At 45.1% G+C, this 26,013-nt stretch overlaps 2 protein-coding genes across 4 annotated transcripts in view; both read right to left on the reverse strand.

Moving 5' to 3' along the window:
- LOC133345607 (biorientation of chromosomes in cell division protein 1-like 1) overlaps nt 1-4,740 on the reverse strand; it is a 37,057-nt gene extending 32,317 nt beyond the window's left edge. For both annotated transcript variants that reach the window (XM_061556527.1, XM_061556525.1), the window contains exon 1: nt 4,496-4,740. In XM_061556527.1, coding sequence (XP_061412511.1) covers nt 4,496-4,615 — 120 coding nt within the window. In that variant the 5' untranslated portion in view covers nt 4,616-4,740. The remainder of the gene's footprint in view (nt 1-4,495) is intronic.
- Nucleotides 4,741-14,162: 9,422 nt separating this feature from the next.
- The window catches only part of CPEB3 (cytoplasmic polyadenylation element binding protein 3), a 94,535-nt gene continuing 82,684 nt past the window's right edge, over nt 14,163-26,013 (reverse strand). For both annotated transcript variants that reach the window (XM_061556529.1, XM_061556528.1), the window contains 4 exons: nt 25,287-25,405; nt 23,058-23,172; nt 21,866-22,047; nt 14,163-19,866 (listed from right to left, as the gene is read on the reverse strand). In XM_061556529.1, coding sequence (XP_061412513.1) covers nt 19,639-19,866; nt 21,866-22,047; nt 23,058-23,172; nt 25,287-25,405 — 644 coding nt within the window. In that variant the 3' untranslated portion in view covers nt 14,163-19,638. The remainder of the gene's footprint in view (nt 19,867-21,865; nt 22,048-23,057; nt 23,173-25,286; nt 25,406-26,013) is intronic.

The raw sequence follows: 26,013 nt of genomic DNA on the forward strand, positions 1-26,013 counted from the left end.
GTGTGGTGTGGTGAGTATGGTCAGTGTGGTGAGTGTAGTGTGGTGAGTGTAGTGTGGTGAGTGTAGTGTGGTGAGTGTGTTGTGGTCAGTGTGGTGAGTGTGGTGTGGTAAGTGTGGTGTGATGAGTGTGGTGTGGCGAGTGTGTAGTGTGGTGAGTGGAGTGTGGTGAGTGTGGTGTGGTGAGTGTAGTGAGTGTAGTATGGTGAGTGTGGTGAGTGTAGTGTGGTGAGTGTAGTGTGGTGAGTGTGGTGAGTGTAGTGTGGTGAGTGTGGTGTGGGGAGTGTGGTGAGTGTGGTGTGGTGAGTATGGTCAGTGTGGTGAGTGTAGTGTGGTGAGTGTAGTGTGGTGAGTGTAGTGTGGTGAGTGTGTTGTGGTCAGTGTGGTGAGTGTGGTGTGGTAAGTGTGGTGTGATGAGTGTGGTGTGGCGAGTGTGTAGTGTGGTGAGTGGAGTGTGGTGAGTGTGGTGTGGTGAGTGTAGTGAGTGTAGTATGGTGAGTGTGGTGAGTGTAGTGTGGTGAGTGTAGTGTGGTGAGTGTGGTGAGTGTAGTGTGGTGAGTGTGGTGTGGGGAGTGTGGTGAGTGTGGTGTGGTGAGTATGGTCAGTGTGGTGAGTGTAGTGTGGTGAGTGTAGTGTGGTGAGTGTAGTGTGGTGAGTGTGTTGTGGTCAGTGTGGTGAGTGTGGTGTGGTAAGTGTGGTGTGATGAGTGTGGTGTGGCGAGTGTGTAGTGTGGTGAGTGGAGTGTGGTGAGTGTGGTGTGGTGAGTGTAGTGAGTGTAGTATGGTGAGTGTGGTGAGTGTAGTGTGGTGAGTGTAGTGTGGTGAGTGTGGTGAGTGTAGTGTGGTGAGTGTGGTGTGGGGAGTGTGGTGAGTGTGGTGTGGTGAGTATGGTCAGTGTGGTGAGTGTAGTGTGGTGAGTGTAGTGTGGTGAGTGTAGTGTGGTGAGTGTGTTGTGGTCAGTGTGGTGAGTGTGGTGTGGTAAGTGTGGTGTGATGAGTGTGGTGTGGCGAGTGTGTAGTGTGGTGAGTGGAGTGTGGTGAGTGTGGTGTGGTGAGTGTAGTGAGTGTAGTATGGTGAGTGTGGTGAGTGTAGTGTGGTGAGTGTAGTGTGGTGAGTGTGGTGAGTGTAGTGTGGTGAGTGTGGTGTGGGGAGTGTGGTGAGTGTGGTGTGGTGAGTATGGTCAGTGTGGTGAGTGTAGTGTGGTGAGTGTAGTGTGGTGAGTGTAGTGTGGTGAGTGTGTTGTGGTCAGTGTGGTGAGTGTGGTGTGGTAAGTGTGGTGTGATGAGTGTGGTGTGGCGAGTGTGTAGTGTGGTGAGTGGAGTGTGGTGAGTGTGGTGTGGTGAGTGTAGTGAGTGTAGTATGGTGAGTGTGGTGAGTGTAGTGTGGTGAGTGTAGTGTGGTGAGTGTGGTGAGTGTAGTGTGGTGAGTGTGGTGTGGGGAGTGTGGTGAGTGTGGTGTGGTGAGTATGGTCAGTGTGGTGAGTGTAGTGTGGTGAGTGTAGTGTGGTGAGTGTAGTGTGGTGAGTGTGTTGTGGTCAGTGTGGTGAGTGTGGTGTGGTAAGTGTGGTGTGATGAGTGTGGTGTGGCGAGTGTGTAGTGTGGTGAGTGGAGTGTGGTGAGTGTGGTGTGGTGAGTGTAGTGAGTGTAGTATGGTGAGTGTGGTGAGTGTAGTGTGGTGAGTGTAGTGTGGTGAGTGTGGTGAGTGTAGTGTGGTGAGTGTGGTGTGGGGAGTGTGGTGAGTGTGGTGTGGTGAGTATGGTCAGTGTGGTGAGTGTAGTGTGGTGAGTGTAGTGTGGTGAGTGTAGTGTGGTCAGTGTGTTGTGGTCAGTGTGGTGAGTGTGGTGTGGTAAGTGTGGTGTGATGAGTGTGGTGTGGCGAGTGTGTAGTGTGGTGAGTGGAGTGTGGCGAGTGTGTAGTGTGGTGAGTGGAGTGTGGTGAGTGTGGTGTGGTGAGTGTAGTGAGTGTAGTATGGTGAGTGTGGTGAGTGTAGTGTGGTGAGTGTAGTGTGGTGAGTGTGGTGAGTGTAGTGTGGTGAGTGTGGTGTGGGGAGTGTGGTGAGTGTGGTGTGGTGAGTATGGTCAGTGTGGTGAGTGTAGTGTGGTGAGTGTAGTGTGGTGAGTGTAGTGTGGTGAGTGTAGTGTGGTGAGTGTGTTGTGGTCAGTGTGGTGAGTGTGGTGTGGTAAGTGTGGTGTGATGAGTGTGGTATGGTGAGTGTAGTGTGGTGAGTGTGGTGTGTGTGTGGTGTGGTGAGTGTGGTGTGGCGAGTGAGTGTGGTGTGGCGAGTGAGTGTGGTGAGTGTGGTGAGTGTAATGAGTGTGGGGAGTGTGGGGAGTGTGGTGAGTTTGTGGTGTTGTGTGTGGTGTTGAGTGTGGTGAGTGTGCCGAGTGTGGTCAGTGGAGTGTGGTGAGTGTGGTGTGGTGAGTGTGGTGAGTGTGTGGTGGTGAGTGTGGTGAGTGTAGTGTGGTGAGTGTGGTGTGGTGAGTGTGGTGAGTGGTGAGTGTGGTGTGGTGAGTGTAGTGAGTGTAGAGTGGTGAGTGTGGTGTGGTGAATGTGGTGTGGTGAATGTGGTGTGGTGAGTGTGGTGAGTGTGGCGAGTGTAGTGTGGTGAGTGTGGTGAGTGTGGTGTGGGGAGTGTGGTGAGTGTGGTGTGGTGAGTGTGGTCAGTGTGGTGAGTGAGTGTGGTGAGTGTAGTGTGGTGAGTGTAGTGTGGTGAGTGTGTTGTGGTCAGTGTGGTGAGTGTGGTGTGGTGAGTGTGGTGTGATGAGTGTGGTATGGTGAGTGTGGTATGGTGAGTGTGGTGTGGTGAGTGTGGTGTAGTGAGTGTGGTGTGGCGAGTGAGTGTGGTGTGGCGAGTGAGTGTGGTGAGTGTAGTGAGTGTGGGGAGTGTGGTGAGTTTGTGGTGTTGTGTGTGGTGTTGAGTGTGGTGAGTGTGCCGAGTGTGGTCAGTGGAGTGTGGTGAGTGTGGTGAGCTGAGTGTGCTAAGTGAGCTGAGTGTGGTGAGTGGAGTGTGGTGAGTGTGGTGAGTGTGGTGAGTGTGGTGAGTGAGTGTGGTGTAGTGAGGTGAGCTGAGTGTGGTGAGTGGAGTGTGGTGAGTGAGTGTGGTATGGTGAGTGAGTGTGGTGAGTGTGGTGAGTGAGTGTGGTGAGTGTGGTGAGTGTGGTTAGTGTGGTGAGTGAGTGTGGTGAGCTGAGTGTGGTATGGTGAGTGTCGTGAGTGTGGTGAGTGTGGTGTGGTGAGTGTGGTGTAGTGAGTGTGGTGAGTGTGCTGAGTGTGGTGAGTGAGTGTGGTGAGTGTGCTGAGTGTGGTGAGTGAGTGTGGTGAGCTGAGTGTGGTGAGTGTGGTGAGCTGAGTGTGGTGAGTGTGGTGTGGTGAGTGTGGTGAGTGTGGTGAGCTGAGTGTGGTATGGTGAGTGAGTGTGGTGAGTGTGGTGAGCTGAGTGTGGGGAGTATGGTGAGTGTGGTGAGTGAGTGTGGTGAGTGTGGCGAGTGTGGTGAGTGTGGTGTGGTGAGTGTGGTGTGGTGTGGTGAGTGTGGTGAGCTGAGTGTGGTGAGCTGAGTGTGTGAGTGTGGTGAGTGGTGAGTGTGCTGAGTGTGGTGAGCTGAGTGTGTGAGTGTGGTGAGTGAGTGTGGTGAGTGTGGTGAGTGTGGTGTGGTGAGTGTGGTGAGTGAGTGTGGTGAGGTGAGTGTGGTGAGTGTGGTGAGTGTGGCGAGTGTGGGGAGTGTGGTGAGTGAGTGTGGTGTGGTGAGTGTGGTGTGGTGAGTGTGGTGAGTGTAGTGTGGTAAGTGTGGTGTGGTGAGTATGGTGTGGTGAGTGAGTGTGGTGTGGTAAGTGTGGTGAGCTGAGTGTGGTGTGGTAAGTGTGGTGAGCTGAGTGTGGTATGGTGAGTGTGGTGAGTGTGGTGAGCTGAGTGTGGTGAGTGTGTGTGGTGTGGTGAGTGTGGTGTGGTGAGTGTGGTGAGTGAGTGTGGTGTGGTGAGTGTGGTGTGGTGAGTGTGGTGAGCTGAGTGTGGTGAGTGTGGTGTGGTGAGTGTGGTGAGTGAGTGTGGTGAGCTGAGTGTGGTGAGCTGAGTGTGGTGAGTGTGGTGTGGTGAGTGAGTGTGGTGAGTGAGTGTGGTGTGGTGAGTGTGGTGTGGTGAGTGTGGTGAGTGTGGTGTGGTGAGTGTGGTGAGTGTGGTGAGTGTGGTGTGGTGAGTGAGTGTGGTGTGGTGAGTGTGGTGTGGTGAGTGTGGTGAGCTGAGTGTGGTGAGTGTGGTGTGGTGAGTGTGGTGAGTGAGTGTGGTGAGCTGAGTGTGGTGAGCTGAGTGTGGTGAGTGTGGTGTGGTGAGTGAGTGTGGTGAGTGAGTGTGGTGTGGTGAGTGTGGTGAGTGTGGTGTGGTGAGTGTGGTGAGTGTGGTGAGTGTGGTGTGGTGAGTGAGTGTGGTGAGTGAGTGTGGTGAGTGTGGTATGGTGAGTGTGGTGAGTGTGGTGAGCTGAGTGTGCGAGGCTGTAGTTGAGGCCTTGCCTTCGTGTCAATGTCGGCCAAGCAGTCGCGACGGAACTGATCGAACATTCCCTGCGACTTGAGGTGACCCACGATGTTGGACACCAGCTTGGGGTCGCCCGGCGGGAGGTTCGAAGCCATGGCCGCGCGTTCGCGAGCGCCTTAATGAGTTTAATTTAATTGTTTCGTGATTTTTTTTGTTATAAAATCGAGGGGACAGACGAGCTAAGGCTGCATTTGTCGCTTACTTGGCGATCGCGTGGAGGCCCAAGGGGCACGATTCGGACCCCGCGCGATTCGCGGTGAACGGCGCTTCGCCTGCGCATTCACCAGCGCGCAGATTCGCGCGGAGTAACGAATTTATTTTTATTTTAAATGTAAACGCGTTTATTTATATCGACAGCCACACAACTGAGCCTCGTGACTCTATTTTTTTGCTGGAGAGTTTTCGCCGCTAATTAACGTTTTTTTTAATTTAAGGATGTTTTCAGACGATTAATGATGATTTGGAAGGAAACCCACGCCTTGCGAGATGGGGCACAACGCTCTATAACCGCCGTATAGATGGGAACAGATGGCGATTAGTCCACTTGCTTGAACCGCCTTCTCCCGATTCACCAATCATTTGCTGGATTACAGGCATGCACCACCAACCAACTTCCCAGCAATGACAAATTATGGCATTCCTTAGTCGGTATTTTTGTTGTGTCGTATACCCTCCGCCACCCCGACGCAGCCACTGTTAAAAGTTGGCACGTGAACGCACGTGGCCAATTTGTTACCATCTTCTTGGTTCTTTCGGTAAAGTCACATAGAAGGGAAAGTAATAAAATAATAAAAATAAAACATAATAAAATAAAATAATTCTCACGACGTTTCGGCCACAACGCAAGCAGCCGTCTTCAGGTTGCTTGCGTTGTCGCCGAAACGTCGTGAGAATTATTTTATTTTATTATGTTTTATTTTTTATTATTTTATTACTTCCCTTCTACGTGACTTTACCGAAAGAACCAAGAAGATGGATCCCTGCAGTCACGAAAGCTTTAAATCGAAATTTGTTACCACTTCAGCAGCACCGCCGCCGATATTGTTTGAGAACGACCCACAACCCATTGAACAATTTGGCGATGCTGCTACCGCTGCGGTGTTGGCAGTGCTGCAGCAAGCACAATTAATACTGGTAGCAACCTCCTGGTTACACCAACCCACAGGGGATTATTGTGTCCGTCCGTCCGTCGTGCAGGGAGGGGCTGGGTGGGGAGGGAGGGGCTGGGTGGGGAGGGGAGGGTAGGGAGGGGCTGGGTGGGGAGGGTGGGGCTGGGTGGGGAGGGGAGAGTGGGGAAGGGCTGGGTGGGGAGGGTGGGGCTGGGTGGGGCTGGGTGGGGGGTGGGAGGGGTGGGGCTGGGTGGGGAGGGGCTGCGTGGGGAGTGTGGCGCTGGGTGGGGAGGGTGGGACTGGGTGGGGTGGGGAGGGGCTGGGTGGGGAGAGTGGGGCTGGGTGTGGGGTGGGAGGGGTGGGGCTGGGTGGGGAGGGGCTGCGTGGGGAGTGTGGCGCTGGGTGGGGAGGGTGGGACTGGGTGGGGTGGGGAGGGGCTGGGTGGGGAGAGTGGGGCTGGGTGGGGGTGGGAGGGGTGGGGCTGGGTGGGGAGGGGCTGGTCACCCCGTGGTGCCCTTATAAAACTCAACGTTTAACCTACTCACGCCGGCTTGTGCCCGCCCTCACAGTCGGGCATATTTGCGGAATACACCACGCCGCCGTTGACCCTGGCCATTGACCGAGCAACCCAACGTTCCTACCAGCTCCCTCCGCAGGAATGTGTTTAAAAACTCAACAGAATTATGGAATGAGAAGAATAAGAGGTACCCTTTCCAACACAGGTGTTGAGATATTCAAACACCAAATAAACACCTTGCTGAAATTGAACCTTGTTGAAAGGCATCAAGCTATGCTTCTTATTCAATAACTCGCCTTTTGCCCGTCCAAGGACGACGGGTGTATTGCAGTAAATCTGAAACTTGCAAGCGAAAAGCAGACCACGACGTGATATAATCATTGCATCAATTCGTGTGCAATTTGTAAGTGCGCGGTGACACAGACCTATTGCATTTAAAGGTTATAATCCCTTACTCTTTGGTTATTTCGGTAAGGTCACGTAGGTATAAAATAGATTAAATCACGACGTTTCGGGCGCAACGCAAGCGCCCGTCATCAGGTGGGACAACCACAGCAATTGTGTTGCGCCCAAAACGTCGTGATTGAATGTATTTTATGTTCTACCTACGTGACTTTACCGAAAGAACCAAAGAGTATGGATCCCTGCAGTCACGAAAACTTCACATCTATATTATAATCCGTTGTTCATCAATACGTCCTTTTTACTTTGATGTCTCAACAACAGCGTTACGGAGATGCGTGACGTGAGGGTTCTGCCTTTGTAGTGAGGGTTGTAAGTTGACGCTGAAAAGGGGGGAAGAGGCGTCTCGGTCCCCCCATGTGCAGTGACGTCACCCGCTAAATATTATTAATGAGGGGGGTGTCCATGTGCAGGACGTGACCTGTTAATGATTTTTATTTAAAGCTTTCGTGACTGTTCTTGGTTCTTTCGGTAATGTCACGTAGAAGGGAAACAATGAAATCATAAAATAATACAAATATAAAACAATAACATTCTCACGACGTTTAGACTGCAACACAAGCAATCATCATCAGGTGTGAAATCCGTAGCAAGAAATTTTGAAAAACGTGGCGGTTTTTAAATTAAGTTTGCTTGCTTGCTTAGGACCGTGTAAATATTTCGGTCGTTTTTTAACCCACTTCCCGTGATCCAATCGAGCTGACATTTTCCACACAGACTCGTTGTGCGTGACAATTAATGTTCGTGAAAAAGACATTTCCAAAATTTTACACTTTTTAGGACAAAAATATTATATTTAATTACCAATTGCTTAATGGTGGCAGGCAATCATCTGACCCATATGTGGCAGCCATCTCAAGCCAGAGGACGAGAGGACTCTAGCAGCCACGCATATAAAGGATTTATAGTGAAAAACTTTTTTTACGGGTTAATTTTTTTTCTTAACGTCAGCACCACGGACAGCGATTTGGCAGTTGTTCAGACGGGCGAGTCCATCTATGTTCGGAAAAGAGGAGGGGGAGACGAAGAGAATGGAATGCGGTCTGAAAGTCACCGTAAGCGTGAACACAATCAGTTAAGACCCGAAATGGTTTATCAAATCCTTCCAATGATTGCTGAGCCAGAATCCATCTTCTCGGTTGAAATTGTCTCTGTGTTTGTATATGTGGATAGCCTCATGAACGAATCTCTCATGGTAGCCAGATGGCTTGCAGAGAACCTCTGTCTTGGAGAAGTCAATGTCATGTGAGCCCACTGAATTATAACAGTGATCTGCCACAGCAGAGGTGTTGGTCCTACCGTGTTTTAGGTCTGCTTTGTGTTCACGGATGCGGTCCGAGACATGGCTTTTAGTTTCTCCATTGTTACTACTACCACAGAGGCAACTCAGTTTGTAGACACCAGGGTACTTTATGTCCGGAATCGCATCTTTTATAGACGGAACCAGATCACGGATTGTATGTAATGTGTTGAATCGGACCTGTAGCTTGTGTTTATTTAAGATTTTGGAAAGAACCAAGAATATAATGTGAAGTAGGTTTATACAGTATGTTAATTCCCAAGCAATTTTTGTCTTTGTATATACAACTTGGGTTTCTTGTCGAGTGTTTGCATTTCTGCGTAATATTTTGTCATTATTTTGGATTAGCGATTTTAATTTGTATTTGAGAATTTACATGAAGCATGATGCCAGCGGGCAATGTTTAATGTTGGGCCAGAGCTCATTAGAGTGTTAATTACTGCAACTTGCCGAGTAACAGCATAGCTTGGGAACTCCATTCCGATTGCCAGAGATTTGCCACGTGTCGGTGAGCATTACTCTGTGGTAATGTGGTGTTCCATCTGTTACCCTACGAATTGCAAGCGCAATGGTTGTGCTGTTTTGCTACACGCTACGCTCAAACATATCTGAAAGATATACAATTGAGCAGTGTGTCCCCGGCCTGTGGTCTATGCACAGCTGCTGTGATGGGAAGCGGCCCATAGTGTTGTTGCAGATCCTGCGATCGTAATGTTATTGGTGCATGTTGGTCTGCGGAATAACTGTCGAGGGTTCAACATGATCTGTGGCTACAAAACGACTGGGAACCATTGCGACGTAGTTTATGTTTATTATATATGTGCAAACAAAAGGACACCAACGGCCACTGCGTTTTAGAAGAATATTTGTCTCACGTTCATATTGAACGCTGTCGCTTGCAACTCAATATGTACCTCCAACATTGTGACGTTGAATCTCCCAGCTAAACATTTAACTACCACATAAGCGTGCATGGCTGTGCTGTATATAACTATCCGACGTGTTCTCGAGGTTTTACCGCGTTTTGTTTTTCATGATAGCTGACGTTTCGCTCCACGTGCTTTTTCAGGCATATTGGCCATGCCGAAATAAGCTCAACCGTAACGTTGGAGAGAAATGTTTGGCACTATGCCGAACAAAGGCGCAGTACAATAAAAACATACATCAGAGAGATAAACTAAAAACTACGTAACCACTTAAATAGAAGCGCTTTGATATTGGACAACGCTTTGATATTGTACATTCGGAAGGAATGTATTTTATAGGGTTCATGGATTGGCAGACCATCTGCAACTCTTCAGGGCAAACCCTGCCAGCTCTGCACGCATTTGCTCATTAATTTCATGCTGCCTGGTTAGAAGTCCTATAAAACTCAATTTCTTGCCTTCAGATTTCACACAGTATAAAAAAAACCATTTTGATAAGGATAGAAACACAGCCTAATTTATGTTCAATTAATGACAAATACTTTTGCTTAAAGGATAGTGTAATAAATAAGGTCCATACGCATTTCTTAGCACGAGAATCCACAATTTTAGAAATCACGTTGTTGTTTTGTATGGTTAATAATTTAGTACTGTACTAACATATGTAGCTAAAATAAGCCTAGTGTTAATGGTGTTTGCCTGTTAATTAGTAGCATGCTTTGAAAATTTGTTTTACTTCGGTATCATCAAATGTGAAATGATACCCTCTCTCTCCAGTCTAAAATTGGCAGAATTCTTAAATCCAGGGCCTTCCATTTAAGCTGGCCATATAACAGCTTAATGAAATGTCCTTGTATAAAGTTATTTAATACAGAGATAAAAGACGTTGGCTCGAGATTTGTGGCTCGTGCGTGGTCTGATGCAGATGGTTTATGGGCATGATACTAAATAACTGGGCCCCAACACAGGCCCGGCCAGCCAAATTGGGGATTGCAAAGTGCCAGCCTCAGGTGTGGCCAATAACATTGATAATTCAATTACACTGGCAGTACATGAAAGCCTATGGAACCCGGTTTATCCAGATGGGCGAGCAAGATAAGAAAATAGTTTGAGCCATCAGTCACTGGCATGCTCATCACAAATGCTATTATGTTTTGTTGCTCTGACATAAAAACAACGATGGCACGCAACTTTATGGATGAATGTATATGGCTATTAAGAAAAGTGGTGACGTGATCTTTAATTAAAAGATTTTGGAATGAGGTAAAGTGTATGCTTCAAAAGAGATACCAACAACGCCAAGTCGGGCTCCAGACACTGGACAGCATTATTGTTGACACGAATGCAATAAACGGGGATAGTGTTGTGATATGTCATAGGGTGCATTGGTATAAAACGCAGTCCAAGGTCACATGGCTGCTGTTTTTTTTTGTATAACAAATTGTGGTTATTGAGCCAGTGTTACGAATGCAGTATTGTACATTGCACATAAATGTAATCACATAACCGTGGTGTACTGGGTAGAATCAATGCAACTTATAAATTAAGGGCATTTTAAACGCATTTTGTGCAGGTGCACATGGAACTTTGTTACATCTTTAAAGGCAAAAGTCCAAGTAAGATTTCTTGCTCATCTGTTTACAACCCTGAGCCATTAACATAAAATTCCACATTCCTATATCAGTGGTAAGAATAGCACAACCACCGTTTATTTGACCACAAAGTGGTACTTATTTTATCTCCGTCTAATGGATGACAGCATGAGTCAACCTCCAATCAGGATTTGAACTCGCAACCTTCAAATTGCATCTTCACAGTCCCAAAATATACATTATATTTAAGAGGAAACTGACTCCCATCACTGTACAAGTGTGCTGTCACAATGACATTTTGAATAGGATTCAGTAGTGTCCCCTTTGAAAAGTTTGCAGAGTCCTTTGTACATATAGGTTTGGACTTATATACACCTTGATGGGAAATGAACGTCTGATTGTGACTTATGATATATCTTTATCATGCCATTGCATAATTACATTGCAATTTTTTTTTTATTATGATTATTAAGCATTTTCGGGTGATGAGCTCGGTAATCCGGGAGATCTTCAGAGTCGAGCTTGCTGCTCCTCTGGATCGAGGCGAGCCAGTTGAGGTGGTTCGGCCACCTGGTAAGGATGTCCCCTCGGTAGACTTCCCCTGGAATTCTACCGGGCAGCAGCAGCAGCAACGTCCCACTGGGCGTAGACCCCGGGGCCGTCCCAGGCCACGCTGCTGGCGGGACCATGTCGCTCGGTTGGCCTGGGAACATCTGCGTATAGTAGTGCAGTGTATAGTGTAGTAGTGTATAGTGTAGTGTAGCACTGTATAGTGTATAGTAGTAGTGTATAGTGTAGTGTAGCAGTGTCTAGTGATGTAGTGCTGGAGTCTGTCGCGAGGGCAAGGGAGGTCTGGACCGCCACGACTCAACACGCTGCCGCCGCGACCCTTACCAGGACAAGCGGATTGAGAAACGAATGATTAAAAAGTGTGTGTACGTATGATAATTGTTTTTTTACACTTTTATCTGGCAACAAAACGGACACCTTTTTTACAATGAGTCATGTTTGCATTGACCACAATACCTGCGGTCGGAATGCAAACAGAAAACACAACTCTGATAATGTATGCACTGTCCTTGAAATTGATTTGGTGTCATCTGGTCCAACACATGTGAGACTAGGCTCTAAGGAAAGCTGTCTCGGGTGTGGACCAATCAATTTCAAGGACAGTGCATACATTATCAGAGTTGTGTTTTTTGTTTGCATTCCGACCGCAGGTATTGTGGTCAATGCAAACGTGACTCCTTGTAAAAAAGGTGTCAGTTTTGTTGCCAGATAAAAGGGTAGAAAAACAATTATCATATTTTAGTACTGGCAAAGGAGTTTCCAATGGTGTCTGTGTACGTATTTTTCTGTCACTTGTCCAGGGATGATGGCACTATTGTTTTATTACTCCGAGTAATAAAAACGGTGGCATGTAACTTTATGGATTAATGTAAATAGATTTTTTAAAAGTTGCGATTGACCTTTTTTTAATGCTTTTGTAATGGAAAAACGTGTATGTTCGAAAAAGGAAAACCTAAAACTACACCTAAATGAGGCACTCATCTGCACGTTTGTCTGGGGACAACAAATTATCAGCCCATTACACCAATTCCAATGGATGGTGTGTCATTTGAAAGATTGATGTTCATGAGAACCAGGTCAAAAGCATTTCACCCACTTCTGATTATTTGGCCACACGCATTGCTTATTCGCTATACCATTTACAATAAACTGGCGCGTGGTGCAAAGCCACTCTTCAAAAGCCATACACCGGATAGGCGTTAGCAGTCAGCCAGGGAATCCTTCAGTCATTAATTTTCGTGGGGGGGAAAAAATCAACGGACCTCACGCACCTCATTGCCTCGCCACATTTAAACCACCGGGTCATGTAGAAACAACTTACCCGCGCCCCACCATGGAGTGTGTGTGTGCCTGTACGTTCACTAACCGAATGATACCAGTACTTTTTTTTCGATTTAAAGCTTTCGTGACTGCAGGGATTCATCTTCTTGGTTCTTTCGGTAAAGTCACGTAGAATGGAAATAATAAAATAATAAAAATAAAACATAATAAAATAATATAATAAATCTCGCTATTTTTTATGTTTTATTTTTATTATTTCCATTCTACGTGATTTTACCGAAAGAACCAAGAAGATGATACCAGTACTGTTTATCAGTTTTCAATTCATTGGTGGAGCCAATGAATTGAAAACTGTGGAGGGAGGGTTAATTTAACCAGACTTCTCCATGCCGATCAGTGTGGATTGAAGGTGGGAGAGGCAGAGACACGGGGGCCTCGTCAAAGCACAGTACAGGGTGGTCCAGATATCTTGACCCCGAATTAACGGACCCCTGTCATTTTATTTCATATTATTACACACCCATTGGGATACAAGAAAATTAAGTTTTAGATAATTTAATTGGGGCTCAAGACATAAAGACCACTCTGTCCAATTTGTTTTTTGTAATGCCCTCTCTATTGGCCACCTCGCAGCCCGACAGAAGTGAATGACAACCTGGGCATCCATCCCAGGACATGCCAGGCTCAACCGCATGCTTAGCTTCAGATCCCGAGATCGAATGACATGCAGTGCATTGTGTGACTGTCCTCGGCAGCTGAAGTCATAACTGTACTGCAATGTTCAAATCAGTCTGCAGCCGGCTACATTGCTATTCATTAAAATGGGCATTACAGCTAATCCCGCAGCAAAATCAATTGTTACAAGGCAGGCTGCTCACTCACTCACCTGGATCATCGCATTAACCATTGAACTCTATTCAAAATCTAATCTAGTGTTAATTTGCATTGGTTTTGGTGATAACGTGTTTCATGTAAACGGTGTCACTGTTGCAGCTATGTGCCCGTCTGAAAGTGAATGTTTGGGAATATTGTGCGTGAAATTAATGGCTTGGTAGAATGAGCAGGAGTCTTCCATTACTGGTGAGAGCCGTGTCTGTGAGTGCACACAGCGTCAGAAAGCATTTCGCATACTTGCCAAATGTACTTATTTAAATTGTGGACTGCCAGAATTTTAACCAGGTCGTTCAAAGCTAACCATACTGCTTTATAGAATGCTCAAAAAAACATTTCGACACAAATAGAAATTTGGTATGCTGTAGAAATTGGTTTTGAAAAATGTGGCAGTTTTCCATTCAAATTGATAGGGGTTGGTAAATAAGGTGTTGGCAAATGTTCCTTTTAGATTGAGAAAATGTACCCATGTCTCCATAACCAACGATGCGCGCAAATAACCACGGCTGATGTGTTTCCAGCGATTTCGTCAACGTGTCAACCTGGGCCCAAATAAAATTGTTTTACTGTATACGGTAAGGTTAGTTATAGCTTTGTTAAAATAAGCAGCACTATTGGCAAAATCATTAACATGGAAAAACAAAAAAACACACAAAGATCGTGAAGCCACAGTATTAGGAGTGGTTGCAGGCTTGATTTCATAACAAAGTGTTAGAACCAAAAGAGTCAGAAGAAGCATTAGAGTCAGAAGAAAAAGCACACACGCGGACAGGGGTTAGCTTAAAGCAGACGTATACAGTTTAATTTTTGCAATTAACATTCACACTACAAATACTGAGGAATTACCTGAAGATAATAATGCTTTGCGACAAATCCTTTCGATACAGAAACACTTTACCCAGATTCAAGTACCACAGGCTATGCTGAAAACACCAAACCATTTTTTTTTGATAGTGTAGATACACAAAGAAACGTGAGGAGGTAAATGCATATCCATACCAGAATGTGGGAATCTGTTTATTTTAAAAACATATAAACATTGTGTCATAAGCATATCATTTATTTAACTCTCCATATACATTCTTATTATGAAGAGCACTATTCATTCCTGCTAGCCTCTGCTCAAAAACTGCGCAATCACCACTCGCCTTGCACTAAATGAAACCAGCAACCCAGTTTTTTTCTAGTGTAAACCACAGCGTTGAGTTTTTAGAGTCTAGTTTTTTTAAATAACAAAAAAATTCCATCTCCAAAAAATCGTCAATAAAAACAAACTTTATAGAATTAGATCATAAAATTATATACTCCAACATAGAAATACAAAAAAAATATTAAATGAAAGGTTTTCCCAAGATCTTTTATATATATTTTTTAAAAGAAACTAAAAAATAATTATGAAAAAGTGTGAAAAATCTCCCCCTTTTTCTGAAAAAATCTTTCTAAAATAATTACAATCATACAATTGTATTTAAGTATAAACTTAATATGAAAAATAAGGGGTTTCTTTCTCTCTTCTTTAAACTACAGTAGAAAAATGAGTGGATAACAAAGTCAAAAAGATTTTGCACCAAAAAATAAATCTAAGTTTCCAGGCCTTTTTTTAGCTTTATGAATAATATTAATGATTATTATTATTGCACATTACAACAGTGTCAATGCCGAGAGCAGGTGTGTTGAAAGCCATGCCTGTGCAATCCTTCTGAATCCTTGTGACCTGTTGCATTGTGGGTTTAAATGCCATTTCTCCGTAATGCACAATTGCAAGTGTCATCATATCAGCTTCATTACCATAATAATTTAAGAATTAAATTACATATTAAGGTCCATTTTGGTTACGATGGAATAATACAAACCAAAAATTAAAAGGTAAAAAAATTAAAGAGTAAAAACCAAAAAAACAGGAACAAGTTTCCTCATACATAAACCGAATCCGCAAATAGTCTGCAGATTTGTTTGTTTGTTTTTTCAGAGCAGATCGCACTCTCCTGAACATTAACGGATTTTCAAAAATGGACAACTCGTTTTTCCATTTCCCATCGAACCTACAACAATTACAGCAACATTCTTCGACGGAACCCCACGCGCAGCAAAACTCTGTAAGAAAATAAACACAAATCAAATACAAAAATAAAACTATGTGTGATTTGAGGGCCACGTAAAATGTATTGCCATGCCAAGACCTGAAGCGAGCGTCTGTCTGTAAGCCGGTGTGCGCGCTTTAGGTAGTGAACCCCCCCTGAGCTAGGAAGCCAAGCAGACTAAAGAACACACTGTCGACATGAGATTCATCTCGTCTTCTGAACATTTTAGCGTTGTCCCGAACAGCCAAAACCACCAGATTTGTTTTCACGAAGGGATTTTGGAATAAAGATCCAGGCTATAGTTACATTAAGCCAGCGCTACCTACAATTCTTTACAATAAAGTATATAAAAAGCTCTCAGTCAATTCGAAGTTTAGAAAGCAGAGCGATGCAAAAAATAAAAGTTTTCCATCTCTTAATTTTTTTCATGCAGAATTAAATTATACATTTTTATGAATAATAAACTTAGAAAATATTCTTTCTTTCCTGCTTCTGAAAAATTGAGGTATTGCAAAAAGATGCAGCAGAGAGAAGCATGCCTACAAAAGTCTGTGTGTCTGAAAAAATTGTCCTAAGGATACAAAAGTAGTGCATACCAACAAATGTGGATGTGGGTTATGAAAAATAGAAAACCACTATTGGGCAGCAAACGACGCACCAAAAGGCCCAGGAATCGTTCGTCTCCCATCTCAAAATGTGATTAGACAGAAATTAGTTCACCAGTACAAAAAGCTCAAGTCATTTTCCAAAACATCAAAAATTCAGCTCCATGACAGCAACTCGATGACGGGGAAAAAACGCACAATACAGCACAACACTGAACACACAGTAACGCCACGCTAAATTTGCCATAGGCTATAATAATGCGACCGCTACAATATCAATATCGTCGCTAGTAACTCGCTAAATGCTTTTTAGAAATACTATGAGGAAAAAAAACCCCTTTCTTAGGTTATACATTTTTTTCCAGTATCTTTGTTAGTGAGTCGAAAAAACACCCGCACAATACTTTGTGAGATAAACAATCACAGCAGCACTCTATATTCAAGCCTTGGGAGGAGGGGATTCTGTACTCTACTGCAGCTTCAAGTTAAGGATGGTTTGTGGTGTAAGGTAGGGGGGGGGCAGGGTGAAGCTTGTCTCCATTTTGACTTACTGCAGAGTAAATCGGACGCTGTTCTTACGGTTTTGCACTAGCGTTGGGGGGGGGGGCTGAACATTTTGGTTAATAGTTTTTATCGTCGCAATTTTGTTTGAACCACTACGGTGCAGCATCCGTCTTTGGTGTGCCAAAATAAAATTGAGGTTTATTATAATTAATATTACCTGTCATTTTTTTTTACTAGTGTGTGTATACATTTAATGTAGTTTCTCTAAACGAAAAGCAGCTGTTACAAATGTGGCATTAAAAAAAGGAAAATGTAATTAGGCATGCTAAATTTGAAATGTGGTGGGGGGTTTAGTTTTATCTATGCGGGGAAAGAACTACGGTTTAAAATGAAGATTAGAAAAAACAAAACGCCATGCACACCTTAAGGTTTAAACTTCAGCGTTAACATGTACACACCTCAACCATAACTAGTGCTCCTTATAAGGTCATTCCACTCTGCAATGCAGATTAAATTGGTTTGTAGTTTCTTTGCAGTGATTAATAATTTTAACAGCTTTATAGGAAAGCATGCTATTATTCATGTTTAGGTTTCGCTAACAGGTGCAGCTTGTACCCTGACAGCCAAGCTCGACTCCCTATATAGTTTTAAAAGTATATCCAGATAATGTCTGCACTCCAAAATTGCCATTAATATACAGTAGCACATGCAGTAAGCTTACAAGTAAACATGCTATCACTATGCAACGTTTCAATATACTTTTTTTCCTTGTGTGGCAGGTTTACCGTAGATTAGGAAACGTCTCACCTGTGCAACAGTGCCATTCTGTGTAAATACATAGAAATTTTCAAATAGCAAAGATGTTTTTCTCTCTCTCGCTCGCTCTCTCTCATCAACATCCGCTTATATAGCAGCATATCTACGTTTTTTTCGTGCGTTTATCCAAGAATGTGCTGTAACAATTCGCATTGAGGTATCAAATCACTTCCAAGTCAAAATGGAGAGCAAACGGCAATTCCTTTCTGCCTTAAGCTCTGCGGTTTGACGTCTATGCCGAGCACGTGATTTATGCAATGTGCGCACGTGTGCATGCGTCGTCGTGATTGTGACGGTGTTGGGGAAGGGGGCTCCGAGACGGTATGATTGCTACCACCAGAGGACACGTCTGAGGGGAAAGGAAGGAGGGCAAGGAGAGGGGGTTTCATCTTAATAATAATTATACAAAAATAACTAAACCTTCTGTCCCCACCCCTACACCTCCCCCCACCCCACCCAAAATAAGGACCAAAACAATAAATAAATGAGTAAAAAAATACACCCTTAACAATAAAAGAAAACAACGGAACGCCCCCCGCGGATTGACCGACCCACGCCGTGCGCATGACCACCATCACCCTTCCACCCACCCACCCACCCCCCGCGAGATTAGGTTTTTCTGCGGGCGGTTTTTACCCCACACGCGTTTCCCCCTCCCATGAGCTACCGCCGTGGAGCGTTCCATTTTTATTCTTTTCACAGGGGGTGCTTTTTTTTCCGTTTCGTTTATTGTTCACCTCCTTTGAGCACCCCCGCCGCCGTTCCTCCCCAGCGCCCCCTCCCCGGGTGCGCACCTCGCCACCACCCCCCACTCTAGCTTTGGTTACGCTCTCGGGAGCGCAAATGGCAGGCTTGTGCACATCAGCACTGACATAAGCGGTTAATTGCGATTAAATAAGCAAGACAAAAAACAAGTGCATGGCTCTCTAGCTATAGGTTAACCTCAGCGATAATCTACGGCGATTGTTTATAGCCAATGTTGCATTTAGCTTGCACTGAGACATGGTTAGTCGATGTGGTGAACACACAGCAACACAGTCACGTCAAGCCACGTCGCTGACGCTGCACACCAGAATATATACTATAATATAAGCGCCATCATGCACTTATTTTTGTCGATTTTTTTTCCTCTCTCTCCGTTCTTATATTAGCTTTTGAAAAAAATAACGATAATCTATTCCTTAAGTTTTGACATACAGATTGATGGATTGATGTCTGGTTAAAGTGGCCGATGAGTTGGGTTAGACCTATTTTCAACAAAATTTAAATATATTTGTTTAAATTGTTGTGCACAGGCAAACACATCGGATGCCTACGTGTTCGGGTTGGAGGCCGGTGCAATGCTCTCCTGTCTCCAGGACCCCTGGCTAGCAAAGCATTGTGGGAGATCAGGGTGTACTGCCTCACATGTGAGGAGCAAGCACTTGACGCAGTCTGAACATTTACAACAAAACCACTCAAATAAACTTGTGCTAAACACTTCCCGTTCTAACACTTATAAATAATTCTTAAAAATATTATTTTTTCCATTTTCAAAATATGTAAATGCTGAGACATTGCTCAACTATTTCTTTTAAAAAATTATATTTTACATTAATGCCAAAATGTAATCATTTAATAGAGATTTTACAAAAAATTAAATTAAAAAAATCGTCTGTTTTTTTTCAACACACAACACCCGAGGCACCCACAATCCTTTGCGAATCACAAGACAGATCCTGTGGACTACAAACTACGTGGAAATGTGGCAAGAGGGAAAAGTATTTTAACGAACTGCCAAGCCTTTATATAGGTTCCTCACGTGGATCTTTGTTCAGAATACAATGCATAAATATATGTACATTGTTTGACAAAAGTGTTTTTGTTTCCACTCACCACTTTTTAGAGTCTACTTTTCATGCGAATGTCAGTAGTCAGGCTTGTCAGTCTATGAAAACAGCTCTTTTATAATTAGTTGGGCAATATCAGAAGCAAATCAAATTATTACCATCCACAATGGTACTTTGTCATGCAGTGCGGCTTTTCCAAAGCAGTTGCTGGTAGGTAGTTTTAGCGCGTTACACAAATTTTTCCCTCTTGCCATGCGCTATGCCCTCTCATTGAAGACCTGGGCTGCAGCCAATGCTGTACAAATGAGCGTTCTTCACAGTTAAGCACATTCCCCCCCCCTCCCCCTGACAATGGCCACGAATCGCCGCAGCTCAACACAATACTCCGCTAAGAGTAGCATCATCTGTTCCTTCTCATTGGGTTAAGGGCGACGCCAGCACGAGTGGCAAAATCCACCATGAACCAATGCGATCGATCGATCTTTAATCAGCTGCAGCCCAGGGCTTAAGGGCAAAGGGTTTGTTTTGAGAGCGAGGCGGGCGGCATTAATTTGTGATTTCATATCATTTGTGATCCCACCTCGCCCTCTCTTATAAAGGTGCCCCCCACCCCACCACCACCACTCGTTTGTTGTTTAACACCAGCGGTAGGAGATGTGGCGAGGTCGATCTGCTCCTTCCTTGACCAGCGGCTTGTGGAACTCGCGGCCGGCTCGGGAGTGGATGCTTGCCCAGCAGTGCTCGCAGTAATACTGAAGGCAGGTGACGTTGGCACAGAAGAACGGGGCGAACTTCCCCCCGCAGCGTGCACCCTGACACTCGTCACACATCTGGTCATCCAGGACGTACGGCTTCACCTCCACCTGCTCGCCAACAGACACAAGGGTGATTGGTCAAGACTTTCGTAGAGAAAACAACAACGTGCAGTTTTCATTTCTTCTGCCGTCAAGATATATGTAACATCTAAGCAGCAGCCTCTGCAACACTGCCATCGTCGTTGTCATTGCTGGAAATGCAGTGGTTTTTTTAAAGTGGGTATTCTTCATAAGAAGCGACCTCAATGTGTAAAGTACGGCAAATTACATTTTCCCTTCTTTTAAATCTCTAACCGATAGGAATTGTCACATGTGAATGTTTCACAAAAAACGATAGTAGACAAGACGGCGGGTCACATCTTCGCGGTATTTAGTGGTGTGAGTACACCTTTTCCTGGTAAGGTTATAAAACTGGTATATGCAGCATTTTATTACCATGATACATTTCTCAGAAAGCCGATTACTTCCATTTTAAAACATGATTGAAGATTTGTCCCCAGTATGCCCTTGACTATAGTCAATGATAAACCATATTATTGAGATTAACATCACGAAATAATTTGTATAAACCATCTTCCATTGGTACACAATTCTCAAAATGCATTTCAATCACACTAAAAACCTCTGCCCACTATACATGCCTTTAGCTCTATATATGCCTACAACTCTATATATGCAGCTATTCTTTATTTTACCATCCCGAAGCATTGTGTGAAAAAATTAACATAATCTAAAGGTAGCTTTGATTTTGAAGCCACATTTGAGTACAGCCAGTTTGTCATTCCTGGATGAGGGCCTCCCCACACCGTGTAGGTCTTTACTATCGTGGTCAGTGTCGATTGCTGAATATTGGGAGAGCTGAATCAAGAGTATAGTACATGGGTTTTGTTGCAGTGCACTCAGCTGCTCATTATGCAGGCCTGGAACAACCCGCTTGTCTAAGCCACTACCATACCAATATTAGATTGCGAATGACAATAATGGTAGTCGTAAACAGGAGGAAATAATACAAAGCTAAGCTGCTAATTAAAAAGGACGAGGTTGACTTAAATGGGCCAAGAATATGACTATGGACTTGCCGACAGCGTGACTAAATGGGTCAAAACTCCTAAATTACAAAGTGGGCTTTCTGCCTCAACTAGAAGCTTCCTGGAGGCCAAGTGACTTGCATACTTCAAAGTGACTCATGTAGCTCATAGTAATGATGGCACGGTATATATATATATATATACGCTCGAATGTACACACACGAATAGATATGTACATGCCGAGCGGGCTTTGCTAGAAAGCTAAAGCTCGCGGGGATTTGGGTGCACAACTAAACATCCTTCAGACGACTGTGGAAGCGATTGACAAAGAACAAAGTAAGGTGTGGCCCTGGAATAACGGTGGACCTTCGCATGCCAGATAACATAGTTCTGATCATATACATACATCAGGAGACAAATGACTTCTGTATGGATGTATAAGCACAAAAAACTAATAAATACATCTAGAGTCGATTAGGCTCAGAGAATTACAATATGAAATCCACAAACTCGACTAAAAGTCTGCAGATTGTCAACTAGACAAAGGCCTGCATTCTTAGGCAAGTGAGCCAGCACAAATCCATGCTTAACTTGTTTAGTTCAGGAAAACTGTTAACACCGTGGTCCCAGCCATGCTCAGAATTATCCAAGAGCTGGGCCTGAGCCAAGCCATGGCTGAGTCGCTCAGGATGCGTGTTTTAAAGCGACCGAGTGGCACAAGCCCCAGCCATGCCGTGTGTGCAGCTGACCCAGAGCCACATCTCCCTTGTAGAATAGTCGGGCAACTGGCTAAGCAGGATCAACCGTGTAACATGAAAGAAACTAAACACTCAAATAAACTCAAATGACTAACAACATGGCCCTCAGACGACTGAAATAAACCAAGCCGACGACATTTCACGTTGGCAGAGGGAGTCTACGACATTCACACTGGCAGATGGGGGGGGGGGGTGGGGGAGACAGCCCCACATGCGGTGCAAGCGGCGCAGCGAGCGGCGCACTCGGGCGATGCCGTTTACCCGCTTGTCGATGTCTCCGTGCTGCAGCTGCACGAAGCGGGCGGAGATGGCCGCGATATAGCTCTGCTGGTTGGAGAAGGCCACGCGCCCAGCCCCCTTCGGGTACTTCAGCTCGGGGTCGGTGTCGATGCCAGCATAGCACACGCCCCCGTACAGCCGGTCCATGATCATCGCCAGCTCGACTGCGTGAGGAGAGCGTGTCCGGACGCACGATGCACAGGCGCATGAGCACACATGGATAGCGCTTCGGTCAATCTACTGCCGGATGAGGGCCTCCCTACGCTATGCTGGGTCAGGAGCATTATTTGACCGGAGGAGGCTTCGAGTGAATCGGAATCTGTGCCGAAAAACGCGCGGTACAACCCGCACACGCAATGGCTTTTCTTTACAGAAAACATTAGCCTACAACGGTAAACATTTTCTGCTGTAAAACGTTAAAGTGGATTTACGGACAGCACCCTGCTCAACTGCTTTTTATAAGCCACAAAGTCTATATTCCTATGTCAGGGGTGAGGCTGTCGAGAGGACAACCACTCATGACGTCCCATAAAGCGGCACTTACTTTTATCAACCCTGGAGAAAAATTAATTGCCGAGTCGACCCCTGATCGAGATTTTAACTCGTGACCTTCAGATTGTGATCCGAGCGCTTGCTTCACTGTGCCTCGTGCTTGTGTTTATATTACGCCGCATAGCCAATGACTACAGCGGTTAAGTGATTATGGTCCCTTCTTCAAGACCACCACCCGCGTAACCACTTGGAGGCTGTAGCCCAATGAACAAGCAGCTATTGTTATATCTCCCCGATGTGTTTTCGGGTTGTACCGTATGTTATTCAGCATGATGTCCGACATTTTGCTGCACACACTGGGAGCATATCCAGGAAATGAATTAAATTTCTTGGAGTGCAACGTCGGACGTCGTGGCAAAACATGCAGTAAATATTTAAAAACACGTCTAAGGAACTATACAGAGCAAACAAACACCTATTCAGATGTCCGAGTTAGTTTAAAATTTGCATCGGACAGCCTTGGAGACACTGGGTTCTAGGTTCGTATGTGCGAGATTAGGGGGATTTGATTTTTGAAATTGCGTATTTGAGTTGCGTAATTGACGTCACTAAAACACGGCAGGGGGGGGGGGGGCAAACAATGAGCGAGCAGTGATCCAAGCGCGGCTGAAGCGGTACTCACTGGCTCGGAGCGGGCGAGGAACCCCTCCCACGAAGATGGTTTTGCGTGGGTCCAGGGGCTGAGAGCCGTCCATCACAAAGTCACTGTCGCTTAGATTCCATGGGCGAATTTGCACCTGCACGCCGGGCGAAAAGGGACGCCACAGTCAGCAGGCACATCCATTTCCATTTGAGCCCTTAACATTACGTGCGTTACGTTGGCCGACTGGGCGAGGCGAGCGAGTGGAAATGTGGAATTGCACCTGGCCACAGTGAATTTGTTAATCTTGGACAATTTAGGATGTCAGTGACATATTGGTCTATGTAAGTCTATTGTTAGGATACAATGCAATGTCTGTTCCAGTGTCATTCTATGGGTCTACTATTAGCAAGTCTAATGTTAGTCTATGGACCAATGTTAGACTACGGGCCCGATATTAGTTTAAAAGTCCAATGTTAGACCATCAGTCTAATGCAAATGAATAATGGAAGGGAGTCCAATTATACTATTAGTCTATGGACCAAATATTGTTTCCCAAGTCCAATGTTATCCTATGGGTCCAATGTATGCTCATAAATCCATTATTATTCTATAAGACCAATGTTCGTCTATGGGTCGAATGTCCGGTTGGACAGTAAACAAGGCACAGATGATCCGTACACGATATAACAAAACCAGAATCGTAATTTGCGTACACACACACACACGACTACAGTTTCCACAATCGCAAGCAGCACAAGATGTACGGCGATTTCACGCCTTTCCAATTTCACACACTGACAGAAATGTCAGGTGGACAAGATTTACGCCGCGGAGTAACTCGCCCCCCCCCCCCCCCCCACATCAGTCACGCTTCCCGGGTGCCGCAATTGCACCACGCCGCGGTAACCCCTCGACCCGCGATCCATGCGACCGCTTTGATGGCTTCTCTGATTGGTCTAAGCCGAGCACCAAAGCCGATGAGAACACAGGCCATCCCTATTGGGAAGACACGTGCTCAACACGGTGGGGCTGGCGTGCCCCACTTACTCACGCGGCCGGCACCAGAGGGAGTGCAAATTCTGGTGACACGGGCGAGATCATGGTAGTTTGTAAATTACAACCAAATGGTTCATGCCTGCACATGTAACAGTGATTTAAGAACGTCTTTTGCAACGTGCGTCGATTCGTCTTAGCGGACAAATTCTCCTAAGCGGCTGGCAGATCAACATCCCCGTACTTTAGGGCCTGAAGCATTGATGATTATGCATTTTTGAATTACATGACGATTTCTCAGCATGTTCTAATTTATATGTAGAAAAAAAAAACATTGTAGTGGACACCAATGCAGTTCATTAGAGGCTTGTTCACTATTTTGTTTAAAACGTCGAGACATTTTAAAATACTAAAATTGAGTATTTTGGAAACTAAGTCTTCCCTGTTGTAGGGAGGCATCATTTTCAGTCTAATTCAATTGGACATAATTCACTTAGATGCAGAGAGAGCATCGCTTCCTCTGAGGAACAAGGCAATTTGGGTTTCTAAAATGGGCACATGGGCCTGCCATATGAGCATCAATTATTTTTTTTACAAAGAGAACATTGCTTATTAGTGCAGCATTTGGTGACACCTATTAGCCAAATTCCAGGATAAAAAAAATCTAAAGTGCAAATAAAAATGAAACTTAATTAAACTTGCTGAACGTGTGCATCGACAAAAAAATACAAATTATTGCCAAGCCTTTCCCTACAAAATTATATGTAACATAGGTAACATTACATTTAGCAATGATAAATCAGAATGATCTACTGAGTAGCCATTTAAATATAAAGACTTTGTTTAAATACACTGCAGAAAGGCTACAGAATTATGAAAACAAGTTGCACAACCTTTCTGTTTGTGCTTCTCATGTCACGTGTTTTTGTGGGATTCACATAACAGAATAAGTGCACTCTTACACTAAACTGAACGAACAATGCATTCATGGGTGCAAGCACGCTCATGGAAAGATCTCAAAATGTTTTGGCATATCCTTGTGTGTTTCTATATATTTATATAAATACCCACACGTATAAATGCACACAAAGCACGGGACAAGCACAATAATCATCATGTGATTACGCCCTCTGGCCAGGGAATAAACTCGAACTAAACCAAGTTAGGCTACACACACGCACACATTAACATTGCAGCCCCCGGCCTTAACGTTAATATAACAGAGAAAAACCTCAGCCGCACAGCGTCGAATGGCAAACACACACACACGCCTACCGGTTTGTCTTTAATGGTGGGGCTGGACACACACAGATAAAGCTTGTCTTCCTCCTTAATGCAGGCGTCGATTAGAGCCTGCACCGAGCTCTCTTCCTGGAAGAGCAGAAATGCGTATCCTACAGGGGGTGAGGAGGGAAACAGCCAAACACAAAAGCCCATTAACATCACGCAGGCCGCCCCCTCTGCGCACACTTGTTTACCAGCGCGAAATACAAAAGGGGCCCCCCCCTCCCACTTTCTGAAAGCTTCGTTCACTTCCGAAGGCTCATTTGTGAATAGGTGCCAGATGCTGCTGCTTACATGAGGCTATAAAAAATTCAACGGCCCATATTTCACCCCTCCGTGCCGGAGTGCGTTGAAAATAAAGGGAGGTAAATTATCAGGAGGCAACCCGATGTTTCTTTATCGACCATAATGGAGAATCTAACATCTGGCCGTTTTCGGGCAGCGGGCAAGCAAAGCAATTTGGTTATTTGACAAAGCCTACACCGAAGTCTGAATTTATTAACTTTTCGCTCCAGATTGCCCAGTTGCCAGGGTTCTCCCCCAGCAGGGTTGCTTTACATGGAGGCAGAGGTTCAATTCCTGCAACCGACCAGAAATCCCATCGGAGTCCCTGAGGGCCATTGTGCCAGGAAACAGACATTGATCACAGGACTGTGGGAGACAGCAGCAGCTGAGATCGGCCTTTATGCAGCAGTGGATAGATCATGGATGATTATGA

Source organism: Lethenteron reissneri, chromosome 22 (genome assembly GCF_015708825.2).
Source record: "Lethenteron reissneri isolate LAM-NWPU_2019-01 chromosome 22, ASM1570882v1, whole genome shotgun sequence".
NCBI lineage: Eukaryota > Metazoa > Chordata > Hyperoartia > Petromyzontiformes > Petromyzontidae > Lethenteron > Lethenteron reissneri.